Below are 27,258 nucleotides of genomic sequence, written 5' to 3'. Positions count from 1 at the left end.
TTGATTCAGGGACTGATCAAAAAAACAAAATGGACGACAGGCGGCCATCTTGGATTTTTTCAATGAAGTTTGTTATCGCTATTTCTTAAAATAGTACTGAGCGGATCTCTCTCAAATTTCATATATAGGTTTCCATTGGAACCTAGTTGTGTCCATTTAATTTTAGGACTGATCAGAAAAACCAAATTTCGGACAGGCAGCCATCTTGGATTGTGCTTAATAAAGTTTTATATCCCTATTTCTGGAGAAGTACTGAATGCATCTCTCCCAAATTTCATTTGTAGGTTCCTGTTGGTATCTAGTTGTGCCTGTTTGGTTTTGGGACTGATAAAAATACACAATGGCTTCAGGCGACCATCATGGATTTGGCAGTTAAAGATTATTATCGTTATTTTTGAAAAGGAATGCTTAAATTTCTTATGTTTAAAAAGCAAAAACAGAGAAGAGAAAAGAAGAGAAAAGATCAAACTTTCAAAGAGCAAATAAAGATCAGACAACGGTGGACGTCAGGATCCCTCTGGGATCTCCTGTAATATTAAGGAAATGTATAGACTTTTTGAAAAAATTTTCTTGATTTTTTCCACATTTGATGAATCTTCAAAGAAGATTAAGAGTATTTATTTTATCAAACTTTTCATAGCTCAGAGCTAACTATGAGATAATGTTACTCTTAGGCTTTGTGCATTCAGCAAAGTTATTTTTGAAGATTAATTCCTGTTAGCTAAAACACTCTTGACTGACTTCATCCCAGAAAGCTATGCATAAAATAGCATGACACAGTTTTACCAGGTATGCTTCTCAAAGGATTCTCTTGAGATGACACATATTCAAAGTATGACTAAGTTCTGTTAACAGAACAATGATAAAGTTTAGTGATTTTAGAGAACTATGATATAAATATCTGAATGGGCTTATTGACAGAAAAACATGACAATAAGCAGATTAAAAGTATTTATTATATCAAACTTTTCATAGCTCTGACCAATCAGTCATGGTCAATCATATTACCACAATCATCCTTTCTTCCCTATTCGGAAGTTTTAACCTGAATAACTTGTCAGCGTTCTTTTCCTTGTATGTTGACTAAAATCTTCATATATACCTTAAACATTACATAAAAACAAATAAACAAGTACCTGTCAATCAATGCAAGTACCTGTCAATCAAAGATCATGGAATTTATTGCTACTTCACTTTCTGTATTTCAGAATACAAAAGTTAACGCCACAGATTTGAACTATATACATGCTAAAGTATATCTAACATCCAGAAGCAACAATTAACACAATCTTATTTTAGTGCATTACTTGCACCGCTAACATATTTACCTTTACAGGGTTTTTATTTGTTTTCTTGTATTCTTGTTTATAATGACAGCAATGTCTGCCCATTCTGGAGTACCAGGCCGTCATAGAATTTCAGTGAAGCTAGGAATAAAAAAAACCAGGTGTTGGAAGGAAATAAAAAGGACCAAGAACCAATGCACAGGCATTAAACAAATGATGTTAAATGATATTTATTATGTTATATAAAGTTTATGTCATGAATAATCAGACTTTGGTCATTCTTTGTATCTCAGGGAGAACTAAGTTTCACATGAAAAATTGTTTTACGTTCTAACTGCACTGCACATGAATACTCTGTTAGATTACGAGTTGACTGTCTGCTTGTAGAATGATTAATGTCAGATATTCCTCAATGTGTGCAGCGGTATGTCACAACATCGGCCAGCCTACAGTACTGAGCTACTATGATATGCTCCATGCTCTTACAGTTTAGCCATAAACTACGTCTCTATATTAATATCTTCCTGTGCTCCACATCACAATACAAGAGGCTCAGTATCACTATAATCATGATGAATTTTTTATTGTACAGTATCTTAGCGTGGAGAAGATTTTTGAAATATAAGCAAATTTTTCCTCATTTTGTACTGTCCTTCAGCCATGAGGGTGGGAATCACAAAATTGAAAATTTAAGTTAAGAAGTGTCCAGTGGAAGCTTTCTGCTAAATTTTATTGAAATCACAGCAGCAGTGTTTAAGAATGATAAGAAATAAGACAAGAAGCCCTTTGGCCTTAATGGTCTTCTGATTATCAAGTTCTATATAGGATATAAATTTAGTAGTAGTAGTTTTTGTAGTAGGAACAGTTATTAAATGATTAAATCAATTTGGAATCATTTAGCAGCAAAGGCAATCTCTCCTCATTTCAGTTTCTCAACATTCTCAAAACAATTCAACTCAATGGCACCAGCGGAGAAGTCTAAAATGTGTTTTCAAGATGGCAGTTTTATGGAAACCTGGAAAATAAGAACATTTAATCAAAAACAATTTCTGGATCATTTTTTCTATGTTTCAGATCAATACCACTTGAGAAGTTTTAGAGGTTCCATGAATGCACGATCAGTTTGAAAAATAACCGTTATGACTATCATATTGAACCTTTTGATGAAGCAATATAATAACAACACTTTGTCAGCTTCCCTTCCTTCACATTCCCACCAATTTTCAACTCCATGGCACCAATTTAACTTCAAAAAAGAGGTTAAAAAATTTTTTGTTTAAGATGACGACCATAGGTGTCTTTCTGATTTTGGACTGACTAAAAAAATAACAACATTTAATAAGGACCAGGATTATTTCAGGTGGATCTTGAGGAGAAGTTTAAAATGTAAACAGTTTTCTTATTGCTGTGATGATAGACAAAACACAATCGCTAAAAGTTATCCTGATCCTTTCAGTCAGATCATGCATTATGCATAAAGACAAACAATGGGGATTCTCTTGAGATGACACATGTTCAAAGGATGGCTAAGTTCTGTAAACAGAATAATTATAAAGTTTAGTGATTCTAGAGAACTATGATATAAATATATGAATGGGCTTATTGACAGAAAAACATGACAATTGCTTTACGTTTTATTTAATTTCAGCATGTGTTTCCTTGGTCCCCTGCATTCACCCATATCATTTAACATATTAGAAAATGTTTATCTTCATTTCAATACAGTCTGAAAAACCATACTGTAGTTGTGAAATACATTGTATAGGAATCTGCTTTATTTTCTGTCCTTACAAACTGTAGCAGCACCTCTGTAGCCATTTATAACACCAAAAAACTCTTGTTTCCAAGTCACCAACACACAGGACTGTCACAAAGTAACAGTGGACAACATTGTTTCAAAGTCACAGGAGTTATTGCCCCTTCATTCCTTAGGTGGATCTTCTGATGCTTTTAGGCCTCTGATAGTAAGATCGTACACAATTTCTTCTACTTTCTTCAGATCATATTTCAGGCCATCAAATCGCTTTCTTAATGCATCATTCTTTAGATTTAGCAGTCTATAGCCAGCGTCCAGTTCAGCAACAAACTTTGCTATCCGCAACGGCCGAGAATAATCACTTGCTGTGACTGCATTAACAGCTAATCGTGACTGAAAATGAAAAACTTCTACATTACTTAATCATGATATACACATATATAAGATCTTAGAAAAAGATTTCATTTTGTAAGAGATTTTATGAAAAAAGTTTTCAAAAGTTTTTGAAAATTTTTGCAAGCCTTGGAAAGCAAAAATCAAAATTTCAAGACGAGTTTCATAAAATATGGTATGAAATGGAAACAAATGCAAGATACCTTTCATACAAAGTCTTTGTAAAAGTATTATTTTAATATGTTTTATAGTCAAAAGAGCTAACTCAAACAGAGGCAGCTTTTTGTTGTGCCATTTTCAATTCATGACATGTTATTGTCAATGTTATGAAATAAAAATGGATATCTGACTGACACAGCCAATGGAGAACTATCAAAGGTATATCACAACAGTGACATTTTCGCAAAATATGAAATTAGGTCAATTGTGTGATAAAATATTTCTATATATTTAGTTTACCTCAAGACAAAAATCTCAGTTCTAGACTATAACCCTTTTCATTATATTACATTCATATTGGGATAAAGATACCAAAGTATATCAGAAAACGAGAACATTTCAATAAAAATATGAACAGAAAATGATCTTTTGTCAACTTAACATTGTAAAATACAAATATCACATGAAAATCTCATGGATCGATGATCTATCACGTCCGTGATATCCATTATCGATTAGAGAAGTTTATGGAATCCATACCATCACTTAAATACATAGTCTCTAATCTAGCTTTTTGATTTCATCGAGTCCTAATACTCACCAATTCACTGGCTACCTGAAGGACACCTATTAAGAAGTCATCAAGATCCATGTGAAATCCATTGTCCCTGGACACCTGAACTATAGGAAACAAAGGATGGGGATATTAAAAGACAACTTATAAAGACATCAGAGTTATCTCCCTTGTGTAAAACAAAACTGTTCTGTAGAAAAAGAACTTCTTTTATTGCCGACTTCTTCAGTGTTTCTCATACACCGCATTGTTTACGTAAGGCCAAACAAAAAAATATAGGTGTCTGTTTGAACATATTGGGAAATTTAGGAACTGTAGGTAGGCAAATGTTTTTACTTCAACTTATAACTTAACATGGTTTGTATAGCAGAGATCTTGACTTTAAAAGTGCTTCTTTGAAAATTGCCTTAAGAAGTTTAGATTAGGTACAAAATATAAGGATAAGTAAGACTACTGGAAACAGGAAATATTATTTTTGTTCAGACTGAATTCAATTCATTTTTATTACAATAATTAATTTAATAATTTGTGCTGTTTTATTTCATAAATTAATATGTCTTAATATCTTACAAATTGTTTTATCAAAAACACCCATTATTTAATTACAAAACCATTACTTTTATATTTTATTACAATACCGAGCATTTATGTTATTTTACAACTTTTCTACCATGTTTATCATTTATAGAATGTGATAATGTCATATATATCATGATTTTACTGATTTTTACCTGTTATATATATATACTTGATTCTATAAGATCTACCTGTCTCACAGTTTCATTTACAAGTCTATGAATTGTCATGTACCTTATTTTGTTACTGCTCATTTAAGATACATAATATTACTCACTTACTTCAACACACTTTATCTACATTCATGCAACAACAATTTTTTTAAGAAGAGATTTAAATTGCAGGTGACAACAAACAAAATACAATGACTACAGTCATTTTGACTGATGACCTTATAAAGTGGAATCCAAATGTTGCTCGAGAATATTGAACAATAGAAGAATTACCTCCTAATTTTGCAGCAGTTTCCTCCCTTGTTACTAGTTTTTCTGTCTGGAGATAGGTTATGAAAGCTGACAAAAAACAACAACGTTGCATAGAAAACTTCCAATGGTCGTGAAACCTAAAAAGACAAAATTGTACATGAAATTTTTTAAAAAGAAATTATATAAAGATAAGCTGCACACGTTTATTACACTTTTCTCCTCATGAGAAACATCCTGCAAGGAATCATACATTTTTTTGTCAAATTTGCATCATATGTACAAATGTATTAATAAAAAGTTGTACCTCTGAAAAAGTGGTTTTGACCAGGTATTGTAATTTCCAAATCCAAAAAACCATAGCATTTGATGGTATTTCTATGTAAAACTGCAATAGGTGTGGTGGGCTTATCACCAGACATGGGCATATTGCTGGATAACAGGAAGTCAATATATTAACTGATTCAACATAAGGAGGTTTGTTTACAACAGTGCAATAAAAAAATTTGCTGTTTTAGTTGAATGGCAATCGATGTTTGTGGACTTATTACCAGGCATAGACTTATTTTTGGATAAATAAGTGGGAAAAAAGACATATATTTTACCTATAGTATTGTCCTGGTGGAACAGCTTCAGCCAATTTTCTGTACTGCTCCCTTAGTGTCTCAAAAGAAGCCTCAGCTTTTTCACAGAACTCCTGCACTATACAAATATAACCAGAACCTTATCAGTAGAAAGAGACTAAAAGACCCAAAGGGCCTGTGTTGCTCACCTGCTTTGCTTTGGCTGAAACTGCTTTATCTAAACTTTACATAAAAATTGATATCTATTTCCCCTTTTAGGTCCTGTCACCACAGCACTATGGGTTCAATGCCACTAACTAAACAAATGTAAGTCCCAGTCACCCAAGGATGCTTTTGCCTAAGTTCAGTAAAAAAATATTCAAACAGAAGAAAGATTCAAGATATTTACTATATTGGAGCCTGTCTTGCCCCTCTGTGTCCAGGTAGAGGTGGGGGCAGGGGAACTCTCCCATTATTTATACAAAATTAAAATTGCACCCAAGGATGCTTCAACAAATCTGTACTATATCATTCAAAAGGGAAAGAGGGATTTTAAAGAATTAAGTAAATTTCCCTGATTTAAACCCTGCCCCTCCTACCGCCAAGGGTGTCATTCACATGGTCTATACAAAATTTATTCCCTTTCACCCAAGGATGCTAAAGACCAAATCTGGACAAAATACTGTAATTATGTCAAACCAGAAAAGCTCATCTTTTTGCAAATAATACACTTAATACTGAGTAATATTAATATTAAATTATCAGGTCTTCTTCACAAAAATGTTTGACTAACTGTAAGCTTCAACAGAATAGAAGAAAAAATACTTTTTTTTCTTAGTTAAATCAATAAATAGTTCTGATGACATTTATCAATTTCAAAATGGAAGCAGTGAAAATCTTGTTTTAAATATTACTAATCAAAAACATCTACAAACAGAGCTTAAAACAATCTACATTCCATTTATTACTGGAGCTATTCAGTATTATACTAAACAAAGGAACAAGAGTGTCTTTATCATTTACCTTGCTTGATTCCGCCATGTTGGTGGACAAGCTGAAGTTGTGTATGGATTTCCCGTGTTGTCTGCTCTATGTCTCGTACCAAAACTCGTATTTGCTGAAATAAATCAGGCACGATTTCAATACTTCCAGATGAAATCAAATTAAGATTTTTTAGTATTTACCTGGGTTTCAATACATAGTTATGCCAGAGTAGCGTTCAATAATCACCAAGCCTTCAGTCCATGCCTAGTTACTTATTACTTACCTCATTCATATCTACCTGCATTCAGGGATAAGCAAATACATATCTATCATATTTACTGGTATACAGAAAAAACCCAATCCATCTATCATATATACTGGTATCAAGCCATAAGCCCATATGTGGTTAAGAAGCCTGCTCATATCTATTCCAGTCCAATAAAACTGCAAACAAAGACTTATTATTATTCTTTAATAAACCTATGCCTTTGGCTTATTTCAGGATAAACCATGTACTCTGATGTTCGCGGTTGACTTTGAGTGAAGACATGTGTTCTTGGTGTCAATCACTTTATCTGCTCAGTCTTCATACAGACATTTTGCAAAAACTGCATATGTACATTCAAACTTTAATTGGTATGTATTTACAGGACAAAGTTACTTACTAATGGGGGAGAAGACAACAAGGGCAACAATTCATTATTAATGTTTACTTCTACATGTATACGAAAAATGCAGACACAACATAATTTGAATTTACATATAATTTCAGGATTTTGCTTTTATTTCTGATCAATCCTAATCTGATAGTCTTCTGGTCCTATCGTTGAATCTAAATAAATCCACATAAAAATATATGATGCCAAATATTCCTCTAGGTTCAATCTGCCAAGTGTTACAGTATACAAGTTTTTTTTATCGCACATAATAAAATTGGGAATTGTTTCAATTTGAAATCCTGTCACAGTATCAACTCTAAGTGTTACAAACCTGATATTTTTTTTAGATCCATGCCTCTGATTCATAAAAGAAAACTAAATTTGGGATCTGATCTTTTGATTCATCATTTTGTACAGACCTTATGCCAGTGCATTATGTCTGCTTGAAATTCACAGAATACCAAATGACAAGGTCATTGGTACAAAGAGTTGTGGATAATAATACCATGGACCCACATTTGATTCATGTCAAGGCTCTTTGCAGAGATATGTATTTCCCAGAATCCCTCGCACTTAGGTAAATGTGACATATATAAAAGAATTTCTTTTTAAATTTGATTTTGGAAAATCTTTGTAATAAATAGCAGAGTGTCCAGGTGATGCAGTGGTAATATACTCCCATTTCACTTAGATGTCCGGGGTCCCTGAACAGACGTGAAAAGTTGCTGGGTTACATGCCCATCCACATGGGTTTTCTTTGAGTACTCCAGTTTCCTCCCACAGTAAGCTCTCATGCACAAAGCCAACAAAAGTGTTGAATATAAGCTGAGAAACCTTGTTTCGCAATTGTTGTTTAATTCTGTGGGTTTATTGTTTGCGTGGGAAAAATACTTCACTCAGTCGCTCTGTATCGCCTGCAATGGGCCTCTCTTGGGTTGTTTTGTGAGGTATCCAAAAGCTTCAAGGAGACCTGTCTCAAAAACACCCTATCTGTTGACCGGATAATAAGCACGGGAATTAAACGACCAAACAACAAGTAACGCTCAATTGACGGGAGTTACTTCTGCTTGCACTCAACTGCTAATGCCGTGTATAGTGCTGGAGCATGGGTTCGATTTTATTTGGAAAGAATGTGTTTACCCCTCGATGTTGCTTCTTTCTTCTATATTTTTCTCGCGCATCAAATCTATAGCAATTGAATTGTTCTAAATTTCTTACCTCTCTGATTTCTTGCTCATCGTTAAGATATTTCTGAAAATCAGCAAAAACTGTTGTCATCGACGAATCGCTTGCCATGGTGAGTCTAAACAAAATCGTCTCACGTGTGGCTGGACAGGGACAAAATTCAATTTAGAGTTACCGCCCTTCCATTAGATGACGAATGAATTGGCAGGCGGGTAAAAAAATCCGGAATTCATGAAAATCGCTCAGTGGAATCACTACAGCCAACACCCTAAGATTAAAATGTGTGAGAGGTACGTGGGATCAGAAAGTGTTTGAACGATATTTTCGATAGATTAAACAGGCAAATAAAATCATAGTACTGTACAGTTTCAATTTGGATAAGTAAAAAATAATTCTGTGACGATATATAACAGATGCGTTATACAATTTGAAACGACGATATGAAGAACATGAGAGCAAAAGTTGCAGCTAACGAGCAGGATTCTAAGGCTTTCTCTAATTGTTATTTTTGTATGCAAGTAAAAAATGCTTTGATACTACATATCCATATAGATATCTTATGGTATCCTTTCATAAAAAAAAAACAAAAACAAAAACACAGTCAGGATTTTTGTGCTGAACTTTTCATAATCGCTCCCTCAACCCACCTTACTTAGATGGAGGAAATGGTCACCTACATCACCTACCTGGGATGTTTCTCCCAACGCAACACCATATATGGTATATTTATCTTTACTGCTCACTTGTCATACATCTTCTGTCGTTTTCCAATTTCAAGTTTAATTGATATCCACAGATACATTGAATGCATTACATGAGGTAACATACTATATTAACACAGACAAAAGACAAAATCATGGCAGCTATACAGTAAAGCTACATAATGTTTACATGTATTTATATATATATATATATTAAATTGCTTAATAAAAGACAAGGAGAATTTAATAATCTTTGTGACAACCTGATAATATCCTGTACATTTTAACCAAATCCGGAAAATTACATATATGATCCAAACACTATTAATAATGAATTTCTGAATTCGGCTAAACCGGCTACTTTGAAAATGTGTATCGAAGTAGTTGAGAGTTGAAGTCATGTTTTAAAGATAAAAGTTATAGAATCTAGATGATTTTGGCAGAATTTGTGCATTTGCTAGCAATTTATCGAAATCTGTATCTTAACATTTTATGAAATTCAGCCATGGCAACTTATAGCGGGCAGTATGAGCACATTTTGTTGCTTCTATTCGGAACGTTTCACCCATATCTGTTTCAGCAATAGTAAGCCAATCAGAATGGTTTACGCCATCGGAAGACATCAAGATGGCGCACATGTTAGTGTGGCGTCGGGAACATTAATTTTATATCACTTAATTATAATATTTCTAGACCATTTTAAGATTCCCGATTTAGCCATTTTGTAAAGATGACTTCTGTTCATTGCGTAGTGCATCCATTACCAGGCACTGATGACCAGCTCAACGACAGGTATGATGTAAATGCGGGCGTTTCAATGGCGATTCTTTGTATAATTTTGTCAATAATCTGTCTGGAAGAAACGTATACCTTTCGTTAAAAAAATGAAACAGACAGACGATAGCGATTTGTTTTTGTATGTGTTTGCCTTCTACTGAATGATTCGAGAAAAGAATTGGTTAAATTCAGACTTTCTAGGCAAATTTACCCACAAAATTATGATAAGCGGATGAGGTCAAGTGCCAACAGAGAAATTCAAAATGGAGTTTGTCTGGGACAGAAAGAGAAAAACATACTTGACAACCCTCCCTATTTAGGAGGGAGATTCCCGATTTTGTACGCTTTATTTTGCCTTTTTCAACAAGCGAAGTTGCTACAATTTTCTTATATTTCTCTATAAGATCTAATGATTTCATTTGAATGAACAATTCAAAAGATGCCATTTTCAAGTGTTATTCCTTAAATATTGTATTTATGCTTTAGTTTAGAAAGCTGACAGGTATGAAAATATTGACTAGAAATTCAGTTAATCATAATAACGCATAATGCAAAGATTATTTTACAAATATGTTGGTGCGAGCACAACTACAAATTGCATTACATTGTTTATTTCAATACTTAACTTTAGTCAATGCAAATTTAGATTTCCTTGGAAATAAAACATATGTTTTAAGATGTGAAATATTGCTTGTCATCAATCTGAGTCATGGACAATAATGTATAAATATATTATTATGATATCAATCTTTCAAGTGAGTAGAAAGAAATGTGTCACTTTCATTGAATGAAATTCTTCATTAGACAAATGGCTATTGAAAGATATGTAGACTACACATCACCTTCTTATATTGGTCTGTCAGTAGAAAATGCAACAGAATAATTTGCATTAGAAGATATAAAACTTCCATTGTTGCCATAGAGATTTAATGAAATAAATTTCATGAAAGAAAAAAACCCAAGAATTCTACGAGTTTTAAATTTAAAGTTGTCCTTCTCTGTTGTAGATTGCGAGAAGTAGCAGAAAAGATAAGTCACCATGGTTTTTCTAGTCCACTTGCATTTTCTGCAATCAGAAATCTAACAGTGGTACAGTGTGTTGTTGGGCCAAACTACATAGCACTACTACTCGAGGTTTGTTGATTTAAGAATGCTCATTAGAGAATGTAAAATTTGTTAGATAATTTGAGTGCACCTCCATCAAAAGTTTTCTTCAAAATGCAATGATTTAAGTTTAACTATCAAAGATTTTAGCAAGAAAAATGAAAAAAGGAAACTGTTGAATTCAGGAAAGATCTCTCTAATAATTTAATATATTTTTAAAATTAGTTTTTGAGACCTGATCTCATGCTTTTTCTTATAGACTCTCCTTCATATTAAGAACCCTGTGTATCTCTGAAATAATGGTATACCTGAAAATGTTTTACTTACTTGGAAAAAAGTTCCTACAAACAATTGCTGTATGTTGACCCAGACCCTGAGAGAAATATGTAATTATATAGTCATTTAGTATCAGTTTTTCTAAAACTTCCATGTCAATTTTGTTACTTATATTCATTATTACACTTTCATGATCCAGTAATATATTATCCGTTTTGTCAGAAATGAGGATAACATTGAAAAAAACACAGAAAAGATCCTTACAGAATTGTCATTTCTTACATCATTTAAGAGTCAAACTGCTATCATTCTCTTGTACATACTGTCTTATGCAGGATGGAAGAATTTGTCGTATTTCTTTTGCTGTTGTCAATGACCGATTGGACCTCAACAAAGCAGAAAACAAACCGTGAGTACCAGCATTATATCATCAATCAATTTTTTAGTATTTTTATTCATATTTTTTGCTGCAGAGGTTACATTTGATACCTCCATGAATTTTTTTATTGAAATACTTTGAAAATATGTTTATATCTAAAGTACAATGTAAATTTTAATTTTAAATCAGAAAGAGTTATGATAACAATCTGGTTTCCAGAACCACAAAAGTCAGTCGTCCTGAACGGGAGAGGACGTCGGTGCCTAGGGCCGGAACACATGTTGTGGATAGTCCCATGGTGTTGGTCTCTGATGTCCTTGGATCCAGTGCTGAACAGACTGCAGGGTAAAAATTTTACATTCTTCAGAAATAACATCTCATTTTGTGAGACTCGTTGATGAGGAAGTGCAAAATTAAGTGTTTATTAAAAATTAGTATTTATCATAATCTCAAAACCAAGATTCATATCTGATGGACCAATCTGACTACAAAAATAGGATGTTTTAATATTATGGATTCTTATTGTTAATATCCTCAATGTGTTATATGATAATACATCTAATAATTTACTATGAAATATGTTGCAAGAAAAAAATCAGTTGCAATGTACATTAAAATCAGGGGTCTGGAAAAATATTTTAAACCACTAGGCACAGGACTAGTGGGCTGAAAAATTTACTTGTCCGGATAGGAAATTTACTTGTCCAAATTCAGCTATGAAATGGCTACTTAATCAGCCAGGATGTGACATGTGACTTTTTTTCTATTTTTATTTAAGTTTAAGCGAAAAAAAACTATGCAGTGATGATTGCTTTTGTGTCAGACATTGTGCACGACTTAGGCCTAGCCGTAGTGTTTGTTTACATCCAACTGACTAGGTGCTGTTACGCGGGAAAATGACTAAGTTATTCCAAATACTATATTTGACGTCATGGGAGTTTCGGTGTAATCAAAAGTTAGAGTGCAGACTGGAATATTTTGTTTTCCAAGTACTGTAAACACGTTTCTTTGTTTCAAATTTTCTTTACGTGTTAATTGAAATTTAAGTTGTAACATTAATATCATTGGAAAAAAGTACTCGTCCAACAGATGACTAACAAAGATAAATCTGGTTGTCCAAGACAATTTTCACTTGTCCATGACGAACAGATGAGTGCTTTTCCCTGTAAAATGTTTTGGTGAAGAAGTTTTGTTCAGTAGAGATATTTTGTTTACAACTGAAAATAGCATTTCATATTCTATGTTCACATTTCTTTTTGAAATAGTTCAGTAACGTAATAATGTTACAATGAAACCACCTGTTTCCCTGTTCTAATAAAATTTTACATCTGTACAGACGATGGGGCACAGCTGTAACTACAGCTGGAGGAGCAGCATCACGTAATAATAACCAACAGGCTTATAGTCGCATGCAGAGAGCAGTCCATGTCAGCAGAGGTCGGAGGTCAGGGGTCATTGTAGGAACACGTCCTCTGGTCCCTGCATCTGTAGTCCCAGAGGATCTTATAAGCCAGGTATGTGAAAAATGTTGAAACTTTGTGATAGAAAGTTGTGACCGCTCAAATATAACAAATATATTACAGTAAAAACTCCATTTGGTCTGATGGAGAAATTGATTTCTAGTTTTGATATGTTGATTATATGCATTTGCTGGCGTTAAAGCCTTGTATTATTGCTGACTTTGGTCTCAATGTTGATTGCCTGTGATCTGGTGATATTATAGGCTGATCATGTATCAGTATCTTGATAGATGACAGCGATGTATTGGTTTTGGGATTGTGCTGTAACACTGTGTTGCTACCAAATTCTGATGCTTAAAATTGGGCTGTTTTGTTTTCATTTACTTTTGTTAAGCAAGAATTATACTACCCTTTACAGGAAATCTTGACATCAGTTCAAAAAACTGTTGCTCTTGGAGTCCAGTTGATGGAAGGGATGTGTACTAGTTACTTGACCAGACATCACTGGACATATCTTGTCTTACAATATTTCCAAACATCCTTGTCCAGTTACAGAAAACTGCTGGTAATCATCATAAATTCTGTATTTATGGAATATTTTCTTTTTACAGTGTCAAGTTGTACTACAAGGAAAGTCCAGAAACTTAATAATCCGAGAACTGCAGAGAACAGTAAGTATTGACGATAATGTTCCGGTTATAGTGAATCATGTTTTACCTTACATTAGCACGCGTTAGAAAAAGGAAAATATTTCATTTCCATTCAAAGATTTTGTTGCAATAAATAAACAAAATGAGTAATTTCCCATCCAAATGTATGAAGTGTGCAATGTATTTTGAATTTTTTTTTTTTTTTTTAAAGAAGTGAAAAAAGATGTATGAAAGCATTAACACATTAATATTTACATTTTGCTCTGTGGTCACCCATTATGTCTATATTAATCTGGACTGCATTCACAGTATTGTACATGCAGTTCAGAGAGTGTGCATTAATATTTTTTCTGTGGTAGGCTAAATACAAATAGTATCCAATACCTGAATGATCAAGGATTTCAGGCTAGACACATCATGTTCATGAGCTCCCATAAATCTGAAAGTTCGCTTCGGTCCTATAACCGCACAGTTTCGACAACACAGAAAAAGTCACTTAGTGCATCGTGGTCTACCCTGACACTTCCAGTTACCGATCACACAGCGAAAGTTTCGCGATCCCCAGTTACCGATCACGCAGCAACAGTTTCAAGATCCCCACAAGCAGTTTCCTCACAAACCGTAGCATGTGTTTCATCGGAGTCCCTTTCTTCAAGCGATAATCCTCTTCCTTTAAACTCACTCAGACAAAACATGAATGTAAATGTCCAAACCAATACGGCTACACCAAGTTTCTCCGCCGACTCATCATTTTCAGGCTGTTTGTTCACTTTTAACTCGAAGTGACATGACGCCGCCATTTTTTCTGAATGAATGGACGGGCACGGTAGGCCTATGGTTTACACCTGCATAGTGAAATTTTAATTCTCTGGATTTAAGTACTGACATTAAATAGTAATTTTTGAAAGTGTTAAACATATTCATTTCGTCAGCTAATAAAGTTTCAAACTTTATTGTTTTATCAATCTGTCATTGTTTTACTAACGGATGTCATTCTATTTATCTGTCACCCAGATTGCATTCATATTGACAATAAATGCTATCTGACAGACGTTCAATGGTTCAATGGCATCATATTTAAAAAACAAACCTTAACATGAAAATCATGAACAAAACGAGTTGGATGAGATTCCTGTGGCCACATGCGAGAATGAAACTAATTATATATTATGTTGCCTGTAGTCATGCATTGTAGATTCAAACTTATACACATTGATTTGATATTTTGTTGAAAATATGCCTTGATAAAAGACCAAAGTGTCATAAAAGTCGTTGAATTTTTTTTTAAAAAGTCTGTATTAACTGTGAAGCTGTAAAATTGTTAATTATTATATGATGTGTTATAGAATTTAGATGTCAACCTTGCTGTGAACAACCTACTAAGCCGTGACGATGAAGGAGAAGCAGATGATGACGACAGCCAGGACTCCTACATGCCTGATGATCTTATCTCACTCCTCGACTCCGGGATACATGCTGATCATCCAAGTGTGATTATTGACGCAGACACCATGTATAATGAGGATGTATTTGGCTACTCAACTCTACGTACTAGAGGCTCAGGCACCAGGTCTAGATTAGGCATGTGTTTGGGCATAATCTTCAAGGCATTAAACTGACTTTATACTTGCATGAATGTGGTTCGTCTCAAATTGATTGTGTTGAAGTGAAATGTACATATTTTGACTTTTGGTATTATAAGAAGATTTTTCAAAATAACTGATAACTGAAGTTTTTTTTTAATCTTTTTCAAAAAAATTATTGCAGGGGGAGAGGAAGGGGGTTGGCATGTGGGAGAATTTTGCAACACGGATACTGGTCTTGTTGAAATGTGAAAAAAAAGGAATATCACATTGATTTTTCCTTTTTTTCTTTCTATTTTAAGGTGACAGAGAAAGAGATTTGGACCGTGACAGAGAAAGAGAGACAATATTCCGTATTCGTGACCGTCGGAGACTGGACACCACACTACGTGACGAGGCCCTTAAGGCACTAGATCGTGACAAGACTGAAAATATGGAAGCTGAAAATTTAAAGAAGCAAACCATGTCTGGTCAAAGTCCTGTTGCTTTGGGGGAGGAGCTCCAGTTCTGGACTGAAAAGGTAATGAATCCAGTTATATACATATATTTCACTGCTTAAAATTGTATTTCACTTCTATTGAAATGATGCATTGTACTTGAAAATATAATGGTTTAAAGCTTGAATTTTGAAAGTATTCAGTATGATTATTGTGTCGTTGTCTTGGTAGCTGTATGTTGTTTGTTTTTGCTTTGATTTTCTTGAACAGCTAAATCTTTTATTCAGCAACTTTGATCATTTCATTTTGTTAATTTCTAACAGGAAGGAAACTGTCCCAAATTTTCCCACATTGCTGCCATGCATTCGGAGTTAGTTGCTGTGGGAACTAATGGTCAGCTGTACAGCTGGAGGTGGAATGACCCCGAACCATACAAAAATCTGGATGTAAGGTTTCCTTCAACAAATTTAAAATTGTCAGTTTCAAAGCTAAAAAGAAGGAGAAGAATGTGAGGAATAACCTCTTGTTGATAGAGATATAAAAAGTTCCAAGCCATTGCTTTTCAAAAATAAACTTTAAAGTCACAATTCAAACAACAGAACCTGTTATAGAGAACTGCGCTTCCATAAGGCACTAATGCTGGAATCTTGGAACCATCAGGCACTAATGCTGTTGAAGAATGTTATTGTATTCATTTTTTTATCAGAAATTTTTATTTTCAAGATGACTACAATAAAGATTGATTTCTGTTTTAAGATTTTCTCAATGCATTGTCAACCTGAAATAATTTTGATTTTGTAGAATCCTAGTTTGAAACACCCAAAGGCCATGTCTCTGTGTTTAGTCAATGAAAACATTGTTGGCTTGTCGGCATGTAACGTACGTGCCTCGGTGTTCACCGAGTCGGATAAAGTTGCCACCTGGGTTGACGAGACATTGAACACTGTTGCATCCAAATTGGAGCATGTTGCTCAGACCTTCCCAGAATTCACCACTGACAAGATTGTCTCACTGCACACATGCTCACTGTACACATGTGCCAGACTGGAAAGCGGGGCTCTCTACTGGTGGTAAGAGTCATCACTGGTTTTACAAGGTTACTTGCATGATATATCTGTAAATGTTGCTTAAAACAGATTTACCATATTATTCAGACAATAAGTGCTTGCTTTGTTATAACCCCCCCAACAAATGTTACAGTTTCTGTTGAAATGCCAACAAAACTTTCTCTCAATACTCTGAATGACTCTGTTTTTGTTGTTCATGTATACTAAGCTTACAGAAAAGTCAACACTGCCATGTGTGTCTCGATGTAAAAATCATTACTAACAAATTTTATTTAATCTAGATACTGTTAAATCATTAATTAATTAAATTGCATGTCCAAAGATTAACAAATCATAATTGACATTAATTAATGAGTGGATTTTGTGAACAAGTTTTATTATTGATATTAAGTGCTAATTAAAATACCTGTTATTGTAAAACAATGGAATTTGAGGCACTTGAAAAATGTGTGTTTGGCTGTACTTAAATTTGCATTTAAGCTTAGGATGTTCCTATTATTAACATTTTCAAGAAGTTAATGTGTTGAATTATCTGGTCATATTGAATCAACTTAATAACTGCACAACACTTGATCTGTAAGAATTCCAATGAAACACTGTAATATTTATCTTTGCTGCAGGGGAGTGATGCCATTTGCCCAGAGAAAGAAGTTGGTGGAAAGGACGAAATCCAAGAAAAAGAAAACAAAAGATGGTCCAGCCTCCGCATCATCTTCTGGAACCAGTGATATAGTCACAGGAACATTGGTGAGATACAAATAAACTTACTCATCTGATTTATTGTTGTCTTGACTGCATATGAGTCCAGGATGTGTCTTGTATATGAAAACATGATAAAAAGAAAGCAAGGTACTTTTATTACCAGATATTGTTAGACAATTGAAGAATTGTTTTAAATCTCATTAAAATGTTGTCTCATTCAGTTGCTATTGAGTACATGGATATGTATTAGATACAGTCAAACTTGGATGTTTCGAAGGTCAAGGGACTAACACAACATCTTTAATACATTGAGACTTGGAATTATTTATGGCAGCTGGTATTGATGTTTTCATATACATTACCGTAGTTGATGACTCAATGTTTCTACCTCGACAAAAACAGTATATACTAAATAACATTAAGGGACATTTTTATTCAAAATACATTTTGTCATCCATGAAAGAAAAACAACTTTTAACAGAAATGATTTAGAAATGGACAACATGTACATATGTTTACATAGGAATATATACTGGTAATATACTAGTATGTATTTTACGACCCAATTTTGAATGAAACCAAATGCAGCACTAAAATGGTTGTCACAAGTTCAGGATTTCCTCTGTGTTTTTATCAGTTTTGTAAATTAGACGTCACTTGCTATAACCACCATTGTGATTATCAGACAAATACTGTTATCGTTGTTGATTAACTGTTATGACTTGTAAGTACACAATTTAACTTATTTAATTTAATCTGTGTCCTGTCATTAATTGATATTGTAACAAAGTGTAAACAACAGCACTCTATCATAATTCCTTTGTCAGGTAGTGCGTATTTCTGCTGCGGGGCTAAAGTACTGGTACAGTAAAGGTGTTTGTTCGAATCATGAGGTGGTTATGACTATGTTATCATAGCTAACAATTCATGGAAAAACTTTGTTTTTAAAAAAAAAGTTTGATGTATGAAACTTGGATTCATGAAGGAGTTAGTTATTAGTGTTATGTAGGAATAAAATTTGGGATTTTGGCAAAAATTTGTTGCATCAACAAATTTTATTCAAAAAGTTTGATTCAAAGAAATTTGACTGTGTATTAGTTTTTGAACAAAGTAAACAGAATGAAAGATTCTTGGCTTTGGGTAAGCGATTTCTTTCTCAAATTATGATTAAAGTAGATCCGTTTCGTTGGTATGTGAATTAAAAACACTTTTTATGAAATGTGTATTTTCAGGTATGTCTGCGGAGCTCTCCTATGTACCATGCTGGAGCACTGGCATTTGCAACCATTGATGGAGTACCAAAGGTCGGTCAATTGCTTGGGTCAGCATGGTCCCTTAGTGATACCTGTCGATTCAAGCTGATTAAGACCCCACCAAGGTAAGTCCTTGTCTTAATGACGATAAATATAGATATGGTGATGACCTGTACTCTGTAGGTAAACTGTTAGAAGGCTATGAGGTCGTGGATGTTTTCTTTGGTGGTGTGAAGCTAGAAATATAAACACCTAGCAGATGTTGTAAAACAGTTTGGTGGTCATAGGTTGATCAGATATTGTAGCTGACTGACTCCTCTGAAGGTAACTTAGACATGTTGCTTTCATTTCATCTGCTATTTAAGGTTTAATTTCACTGTAAATGTTGTCAGAATTAAGTTTTGTGTTATACCAACAGATTTCCAACTCATAACCTCATTATTCACTGCTTTTACATGTCGTTTTTTACCTCATTGTATCAAAAGTGTTTCATAATTCCTTGAAAATTATTCTGATCCTTTTTTTTCAGCGAACCAAAGCCAGAAGTCAAATTAGAAGTTAAGGTCAGCGAAAGTCGCATGGAGATGCCACCTCCTCCCTCACCAGATTCTTCAACCTGCAGTGATCACAGTGGTCCTACACTGGTCAGCCCTGCCTCCCTCAGTTAGTACTGATTATTTGACAAACCCTGATAAGTGATCAGAGAAGCCTCGAGCTAGTCACCCTAGGCTCAATAAGTCAGTATCAGTCATCTGAAATCCAATCTCTAAATGCTAGTCTATAAAGATAAGAATGGTCAGATTACAGTTGACATGCGTTGGTCAGCCCAGCCTCACTAAGTCATAAAGATAAGAATGGTCAGATTACAGTTAACTTACGTTGGTCAGTCCAGCCTCTTTAAGTCAGTATCAGTCATCTGAAATCCAATCTCTAAATGCTAGTCTTTAAAGATAAGAATGGTCAGATTACAGTTGACATGCGCTGGTCAGCCCAGCCTCACTAAGTCATAAAGATAAGAATGGCCACAGATTACAGTTGACTTGCGTTGGTCAGCCCAGCCTCACTAAGTCAGTATCAGTCATCTGAAATCCAATCTCTAAATGCTAGTCTATAAAGATAAGAATGGTCAGATTACAGTTGACATGCGTTGGTCAGCCCAGTCTCACTAAGTCATAAAGATAAGAATGGTCAGATTACAGTTGACTTGCGTTGGTCAGCCCAGCCTCACTAAGTCATAAAGATGAGAATGGCCACAGATTACAGTTGACTTGCGTTGGTCAGCCCAGCCTCACTAAGTCAGTATCAGTCATCTGAAATCCAATCTCTAAATGCTAGTCTTTAAAGATAAGAATGGTCAGATTACAGTTGACATGCGTTGGTCAGCCCAGCCTCACTAAGTCATAAAGATAAGAGTGGCCACAGATTACAGTTGACATGCGTTGGTCAGCCCAGCCTCACTAAGTCATAAAGATAAGAATGGTCAGATTACAGCTGACATGCGTTGGTCAGCCCAGCCTCACTAAGTCATAAAGATAAGAATGGTCAGATTACAGTTGACATGCGTTGGTCAGCCCAGCCTCACTAAGTCATAAAGATAAGAATGGCCACAGATTACAGTTGACTTGCGTTGGTCAGCCCAGCCTCACTAAGTCATAAAGATAAGAATGGTCAGATTACAGTTGACATGCGTTGGTCAGCCCAGCCTCACTAAGTCATAAAGATAAGAGTGGCCACAGATTACAGTTGACATGCGTTGGTCAGCCCAGCCTCACTAAGTCATAAAGATAAGAATGGTCAGATTACAGCTGACATGCGTTGGTCAGCCCAGCCTCACTAAGTCATAAAGATAAGAATGGTCAGATTACAGTTGACTTGCGTTGGTCAGCCCAGCCCCACTAAGTGATAAAGATAAGAATGGCCACAGATTACAGTTGACATGCGTTGGTCAGCCCAGCCTCACTAAGTCATAAAGATAAGAATGGTCAGATAACAGTTGACTTGCGTTGGTCAGCCCAGCCCCACTAAGTGATAAAGATAAGAATGGCCACAGATTACAGTTGACTTGCGTTGGTCAGCCCAGCCCCACTAAGTCATAAAGATGAGAATGGTCAGATAACAGTTGACTTGCGTTGGTCAGCCCAGCCTCACTAAGTGATAAAGATAAGAATGGCCACAGATTACAGTTGACTTGCGTTGATCAGCCCAGCCTCACTAAGTCATAAAGATGAGAATGGTCAGATTACAGTTGACATGCGTTGGTCAGCCCAGCCTCACTAAGTCATAAAGATAAGAGTGGCCACAGATTACAGTTGACATGCGTTGGTCAGCCCAGCCTCACTAAGTCATAAAGATAAGAATGGCCACAGATTACAGTTGACTTGCGTTGGTCAGCCCAGCCTCACTAAGTCATAAAGATAAGAATGGTCAGATTACAGTTGACTTGCGTTGGTCAGCCCAGCCTCACTAAGTGATAAAGATAAGAGTGGCCACAGATTACAGTTGACATGCGTTGGTCAGCCCAGCCTCACTAAGTCATAAAGATAAGAATGGCCACAGATTACAGTTGACATGCGTTGGTCAGCCCAGCCTCACTAAGTGATAAAGATAAGAATGGCCACAGATTACAGTTGACTTGCGTTGGTCAGCCCAGCCTCACTAAGTGATAAAGATAAGAATGGCCACAGATTACAGCTGACATGCGTTGGTCAGCCCAGCCTCACTAAGTCATAAAGATAAGAATGGCCACAGATTACAGTTGACATGCGTTGGTCAGCCCAGCCTCACTAAGTCATAAAGATAAGAATGGTCAGATTACAGTTGACTTGCGTTGGTCAGCCCAGCCCCACTAAGTGATAAAGATAAGAATGGCCACAGATTACAGTTGACATGCGTTGGTCAGCCCAGCCTCACTAAGTCATAAAGATAAGAATGGTCAGATTACAGTTGACTTGCGTTGGTCAGCCCAGCCCCACTAAGTGATAAAGATAAGAATGGCCACAGATTACAGTTGACATGCGTTGGTCAGCCCAGCCTCACTAAGTGATAAAGATAAGAATGGCCACAGATTACAGTTGACATGCGTTGGTCAGCCCAGCCTCACTAAGTGATAAAGATAAGAGTGGCCACAGATTACAGTTGACATGCGTTGGTCAGCCCAGCCTCACTAAGTCATAAAGATAAGAATGGTCAGATTACAGCTGACATGCGTTGGTCAGCCCAGCCTCACTAAGTCATAAAGATAAGAATGGTCAGATTACAGTTGACTTGCGTTGGTCAGCCCAGCCCCACTAAGTGATAAAGATAAGAATGGCCACAGATTACAGTTGACATGCGTTGGTCAGCCCAGCCTCACTAAGTCATAAAGATAAGAATGGTCAGATAACAGTTGACTTGCGTTGGTCAGCCCAGCCCCACTAAGTGATAAAGATAAGAATGGCCACAGATTACAGTTGACTTGCGTTGGTCAGCCCAGCCTCACTAAGTGATAAAGATAAGAATGGCCACAGATTACAGTTGACTTGCGTTGGTCAGCCCAGCCCCACTAAGTCATAAAGATGAGAATGGTCAGATAACAGTTGACTTGCGTTGGTCAGCCCAGCCTCACTAAGTGATAAAGATAAGAATGGCCACAGATTACAGTTGACTTGCGTTGGTCAGCCCAGCCTCACTAAGTCATAAAGATGAGAATGGTCAGATTACAGTTGACATGCGTTGGTCAGCCCAGCCTCACTAAGTCATAAAGATAAGAATGGTCAGATTACAGTTGACATGCGTTGGTCAGCCCAGCCTCACTAAGTGATAAAGATAAGAATGGCCACAGATTACAGTTGACTTGCGTTTGTCAGCCCAGCCTCACTAAGTGATAAAGATAAGAATAGCCACAGATTACAGTTGACTTGCGTTGGTCAGCCCAGCCCCACTAAGTGATAAAGATAAGAATGGCCACAGATTACAGTTGACTTGCGTTGGTCAGCCCAGCCCCACTAAGTGATAAAGATAAGAATGGCCACAGATTACAGTTGACTTGCGTTGGTCAGCCCAGCCTCACTAAGTCATAAAGATAAGAATGGCCACAGATTACAGTTGACTTGCGTTGGTCAGCCCAGCCTCACTAAGTCAGTATCAGTCATCTGAAATCCAATCTCTAAATGCTAGTCTATAAAGATAAGAATGGTCAGATTACAGTTGACATGCGTTGGTCAGCCCAGCCTCACTAAGTCATAAAGATAAGAATGGTCAGATTACAGTTGACATGCGTTGGTCAGCCCAGCCTCACTAAGTCATAAAGATAAGAATGGCCACAGATTACAGTTGACTTGCGTTGGTCAGCCCAGCCAGTCAGTAAGATGAAATCTCTAAACACTACTATTCATAAGTAAGAATGGTTGGTGATTACAGTAAACTTGAGCTGGTCACCCATGGTCAGTTCGAAGTCTCCATAAGCATTGGTCAATGATCACAGTTATCTCACACTGGTCACTCCAGCTTCTATGTGCAGATACTCAAAATTTTGGGTTAAATTCTTGGACATGAATCTCTATAAGTAAGCAATGATATGTGGCTGACCATTTCCCAGTTTTAAGAACCATTGTATGCTTGACTTAGCAATTTGTAATAATTTTAAGGAAATTATTGTCTCTATTCCAAACAGAGAGAAAGAAAGCTCCAACACCTATCAAGGAAGTTGAAAAGAAGGATGAGGAAAGCTGGCCGTTGAAAAATGTGATATTTGTTGAGGATGTGAAAACTGTACCTGTGGGGAAAGTGCTGAAGGTATTTAATTTTCCACATGATTCTTTGGGAACCAAGTAAAATAAAAATTTAGATGTGAATTTGTATCTACAAAGTGAAACATTGCAAAAAATATAAGTTTTCCTTAAGAACTCTTTCAAGGTGTTCCAAGAGAGAGTCATTCTGTTTCTAATGTTTCTTTTCTGATTGAAGGTCGATGGAGCGTATGCGGCAGTGAGATTCCAGGTAAAAGACAACCCCGAAGCAGGAGGTAGTAAGGAAGATTTGACCAGTCTCTTACAGGACTGTCGACTTCTCAGGAAGGATGACCTTCAGGTGTGTAGATTCCACAGAAATATACAGGAATTGTAGTCAATCTCTAGTCATCTTTCCTGACAATTCAATTAGTGACTGACCTAAATGGACTACCTATGTCTGTCAGCCTTTTCTGTTTCTGAGTTCATATTTACACCATAGTCTTGTATTACTTAGATCTACACTTGATCAAATTCTTATTTGGATAGGCATTCTTGTCTTACAGACATTTTCCAAGCGTGAACTTTTCTTCACATGAAATAATTGTTTCCTAGAATGTGAAATAGTTTTTTTGCATTGGATTATGATACCTATATTTTGTGAATCAGGTTGTGAAGAGCGCAAGTGCCCCACGACTGCCAGATTGCTTCCAGAAGACGCCCAAGAAAGTGACAATTTCTGAGAATGGGCAGATCCTGGCAGTAGCTGTAGACTGTGATGGAATACATGTCATCTGTCGCTCTGGGGCACGACTTAGTTATCTTGTATACAACCTTACAACAGGCAAAGTGGAGCAAGACTCTGTCTTCCCAACAGATGCTCAGGCCTTTATGGGAAGTCATCGCAGTGATATTACACTGCACAACACAGGAGACGTAAGTATTAAGGAATTACTGCTGACATAATGATTAAAAATACGACGAAGAAAAGAATAAAAAGATATTGAGCTAAAGTTTGGTATCAAGTGAGTTTGATTTATTCATATGACTGTATTGCTGTAATTTTTTAATCCTGAACAGCCAAAAATATTATGTTGTATTTCTTCCTTTGTAATCTTTATCTACTCACCAGGAGTCATCTGTCTGTCCATCTGTTTGATGCTCTGTTACTTTTTTCTAATTAAATTAATTAAATTCTAATAATTTGAATACATGTTTATATTCATTTATATATTAAATTATTCATGTGAATTTCTTTTAGACGTTGGTAAAGAAATCCTTTACCAATTATTAAATCAAGAGAGATAAGCTTTCGTGACAGTGAAATGTTTAATAATGAGAACTATTTTTCATCTCTTATAAAAACATTGGTATAAAATGTTCATTTTATCCACAATCACTTACTGTGAAAATCTCATCATGAATATTTTCTGTCAAAAAGTAGAATGCCAGAATTGGGGAACATTGACCAGGGTAAACACTTGTTTTTAAAGTGTCCATTTTATCCACAATCACTTACTATGAAAATCTCATAATGATGAATTCCACGTGGATTTTTTCTGTCAAAAAGTGGAACACCTGAATTTGGGAATATTGAACTTGGTAAACACTTGTTTATAAAGCAGAATTTGGGAATATTGAACTTGGTAAACACTTGTTTATAAAGCAGAATTTGGGAATATTGAACTTGGTAAACACTTGTTTATAAAGCAGAATTTGGGAATATTGAACTTGGTAAACACTTGTTTATAAAGCAGAATTGGGGAATATTGAACTTGGTAAACACTTTTTTATACAGGAGCTGCTGGTCCAGCTACAGGATGGTAATGGGGCTATCTATCCACTTGCTAAGGACTGTACGGAGGGGATTCGAGATCCACTCTGGCTCAACCTACCCCCTGTCAGGTGTCTAGGAATGCGGGTCCAGTCGTTAAACAACATGATTCCAAACATGAAAAACAAGGCTGCTGTACTGGTATTGGCAGTCAAGGTAAGGTTTGGGGCATGACATATACAGATTTGGAAGACATGCAAAATAAAATACAGGAAATATTGTGTGGATTATAGCACCTCAAGGATATCACTAACACATAACAAAACTTTTAATATTGAAGCAAAACTAGTGAAATGTCGAATGTAATTGAAATGTGGAAAACAAATGTGGCATTGTTTTAATTCAATACATTTTTGGAACACTCATGTGCTGTGGGCAATTTTTTTTTGGGGGGGGGGAGGAAATCACTTCAAGGGTTAACTAAAGCAATAGTCAGCATGCTTAAAAGAAATGAGGTTTTTTTTCATTCTCACATCTAAAAAATAATTTTGACGTATTGTTAGGAGTGCATTATTATAGCCAGTAGTAATTTATTTAGTGGCTGGACTATTGTTTAATTGGTCACTGGGAAGTTAGGAGTTTAAACCTCTAGGAGGTTAGGAGTTTGACCTCTAGGAGGTTCGGAGTTTGAACCTTATAAGTTTAGGAGTTTGACCTCCAGGAGGTTGGGAGTTTGACCTCTAGGAGGTGAGGAGTTTGACTCTTAGGAGGTTAGGAGTTTGACCTCAAGGAGGTTTGGAGTTTGAACCTTATAAGTTTAGGAGTTTGACCTCCAGGAGTTTGGGAGTTTGACCTCTAGGAGGTGATGGGTTTGACTCTTAGGAGGTTGGTAGTTTGACCTCTAGGAGGTTAGGAGTTTGAACCTTATAAGGTTAGTAGTTTGACCTCCAGGAGGTTGGGAGTTTGACCTCTAGGAGGTGAGGAGTTTGACCTCAAGGAGGTTGGGAATTTGACCTCTAGGAGGTTGGGAGTTTAGCCATTCTGAACTTAGGAGTTAGATCTTTAGGAGGTTAAGAGTTATCACTTTTTTTGAGTAAGATCAGTAGAGTTTAGAAAGAAACTTGGACATATACTCTAGGATACAGATGTGTTCATAAATCCAACTCTTGGTCAAGTGATGATGATGTGCATTCTGAGGTCAACTGGAGACAAACCAGAGTATCATGTATTGTCTGTAATCTTGATGAGTGTGATGGAGACTGCACACTCATTGTAAGGCCGGACATAGAAAAGGGTGGGCCGGGATAGCGTCCTCTTAGTCTAAGTCGTGACCTTGGGGACATCGCCCTGGCCCAACAGGGATGGGAACAGGGTGGGGAAATTTTTTTTTTTTTTTTTTGGTAACCAGTGACCTGTGACCTTTATCTTTAGTAATCTGATGACAAGAGTTGTTTTTAAATAGGGAATTAAGGAATATTTTAATACTGTTAAGTTTATCAGTTATTTGAAATATTGCTCGCATTCACATGTTCATGTCTCCAGATGTAATTTAATAGGTAAGTTATTTGAAGTCAAAGTTCTGATAAAATTTTGTAATTGTTATTAAATATTGTTGATTAAAGCCTAGAATAGGTCCTGCTGATCGGAAATTTTAAACATTATACAAATGTTCCCACTTTTCTGATTTTTTTTCAACACTACAGCTTCAAGTTCTGATTCCTCACATTCTTCGCTGTAACCTTGAGAAAGTCAAATCTATCCTTGCGTCCTTAGAGAAGGAACCAGGTGAGCCAAATATCCTTTCAAAATCGTCACTTTCAAGAATGTTGAAC

General features: G+C 35.8%; 2 protein-coding genes and 1 non-coding gene across 3 annotated transcripts in view; 2 read left to right on the top strand and 1 right to left on the bottom strand.

The window, feature by feature from the left end:
* Window positions 1-938: 938 nt before the first annotated feature.
* Window positions 939-8,677, bottom strand: LOC132550024 (translin-like). Its single transcript, XM_060214021.1, has 6 exons — window positions 8,591-8,677; window positions 6,753-6,846; window positions 5,772-5,868; window positions 5,191-5,306; window positions 4,196-4,275; window positions 939-3,435 (listed from the first exon to the last, which is right to left on the bottom strand). Exons 1-6 carry the CDS (start codon window positions 8,666-8,668, stop codon window positions 3,208-3,210), a joined length of 693 nt encoding a protein of 230 aa, XP_060070004.1. The 5' UTR covers window positions 8,669-8,677; the 3' UTR covers window positions 939-3,207.
* A 1,311-nt stretch (window positions 8,678-9,988) lies between these two features.
* The window catches only part of LOC132550022 (E3 ubiquitin-protein ligase UBR5-like), a 54,751-nt gene continuing 37,481 nt past the window's right edge, over window positions 9,989-27,258 (top strand). Inside the window, exons 1-18 of the mRNA XM_060214020.1 lie at window positions 9,989-10,050; window positions 11,043-11,169; window positions 11,751-11,824; window positions 12,014-12,139; window positions 13,131-13,308; window positions 13,866-13,925; window positions 15,251-15,485; window positions 15,790-16,007; window positions 16,248-16,370; window positions 16,726-16,994; window positions 17,612-17,738; window positions 18,926-19,071; window positions 19,476-19,609; window positions 23,598-23,719; window positions 23,891-24,013; window positions 24,322-24,588; window positions 25,451-25,642; window positions 27,130-27,211. Coding sequence (XP_060070003.1) covers window positions 9,989-10,050; window positions 11,043-11,169; window positions 11,751-11,824; window positions 12,014-12,139; window positions 13,131-13,308; window positions 13,866-13,925; window positions 15,251-15,485; window positions 15,790-16,007; window positions 16,248-16,370; window positions 16,726-16,994; window positions 17,612-17,738; window positions 18,926-19,071; window positions 19,476-19,609; window positions 23,598-23,719; window positions 23,891-24,013; window positions 24,322-24,588; window positions 25,451-25,642; window positions 27,130-27,211 — 2,665 coding nt within the window. The remainder of the gene's footprint in view (window positions 10,051-11,042; window positions 11,170-11,750; window positions 11,825-12,013; window positions 12,140-13,130; window positions 13,309-13,865; window positions 13,926-15,250; window positions 15,486-15,789; window positions 16,008-16,247; window positions 16,371-16,725; window positions 16,995-17,611; window positions 17,739-18,925; window positions 19,072-19,475; window positions 19,610-23,597; window positions 23,720-23,890; window positions 24,014-24,321; window positions 24,589-25,450; window positions 25,643-27,129; window positions 27,212-27,258) is intronic.
* On the top strand, window positions 26,596-26,870 carry LOC132550025 (small nucleolar RNA U85). The gene has a single exon (XR_009554206.1). It is a non-coding gene; the product is annotated as a small nucleolar RNA U85 (small nucleolar RNA).

The sequence above is a fragment of the Ylistrum balloti genome, unplaced genomic scaffold (genome assembly GCF_031769215.1).
Source record: "Ylistrum balloti isolate Yb309-2 unplaced genomic scaffold, AGI_CSIRO_Ybal_v1 Utg370100, whole genome shotgun sequence".
In the NCBI taxonomy this organism is placed as follows: domain Eukaryota; kingdom Metazoa; phylum Mollusca; class Bivalvia; order Pectinida; family Pectinidae; genus Ylistrum; species Ylistrum balloti.
This window is presented reverse-complemented; position numbering and strand designations above follow the sequence as displayed.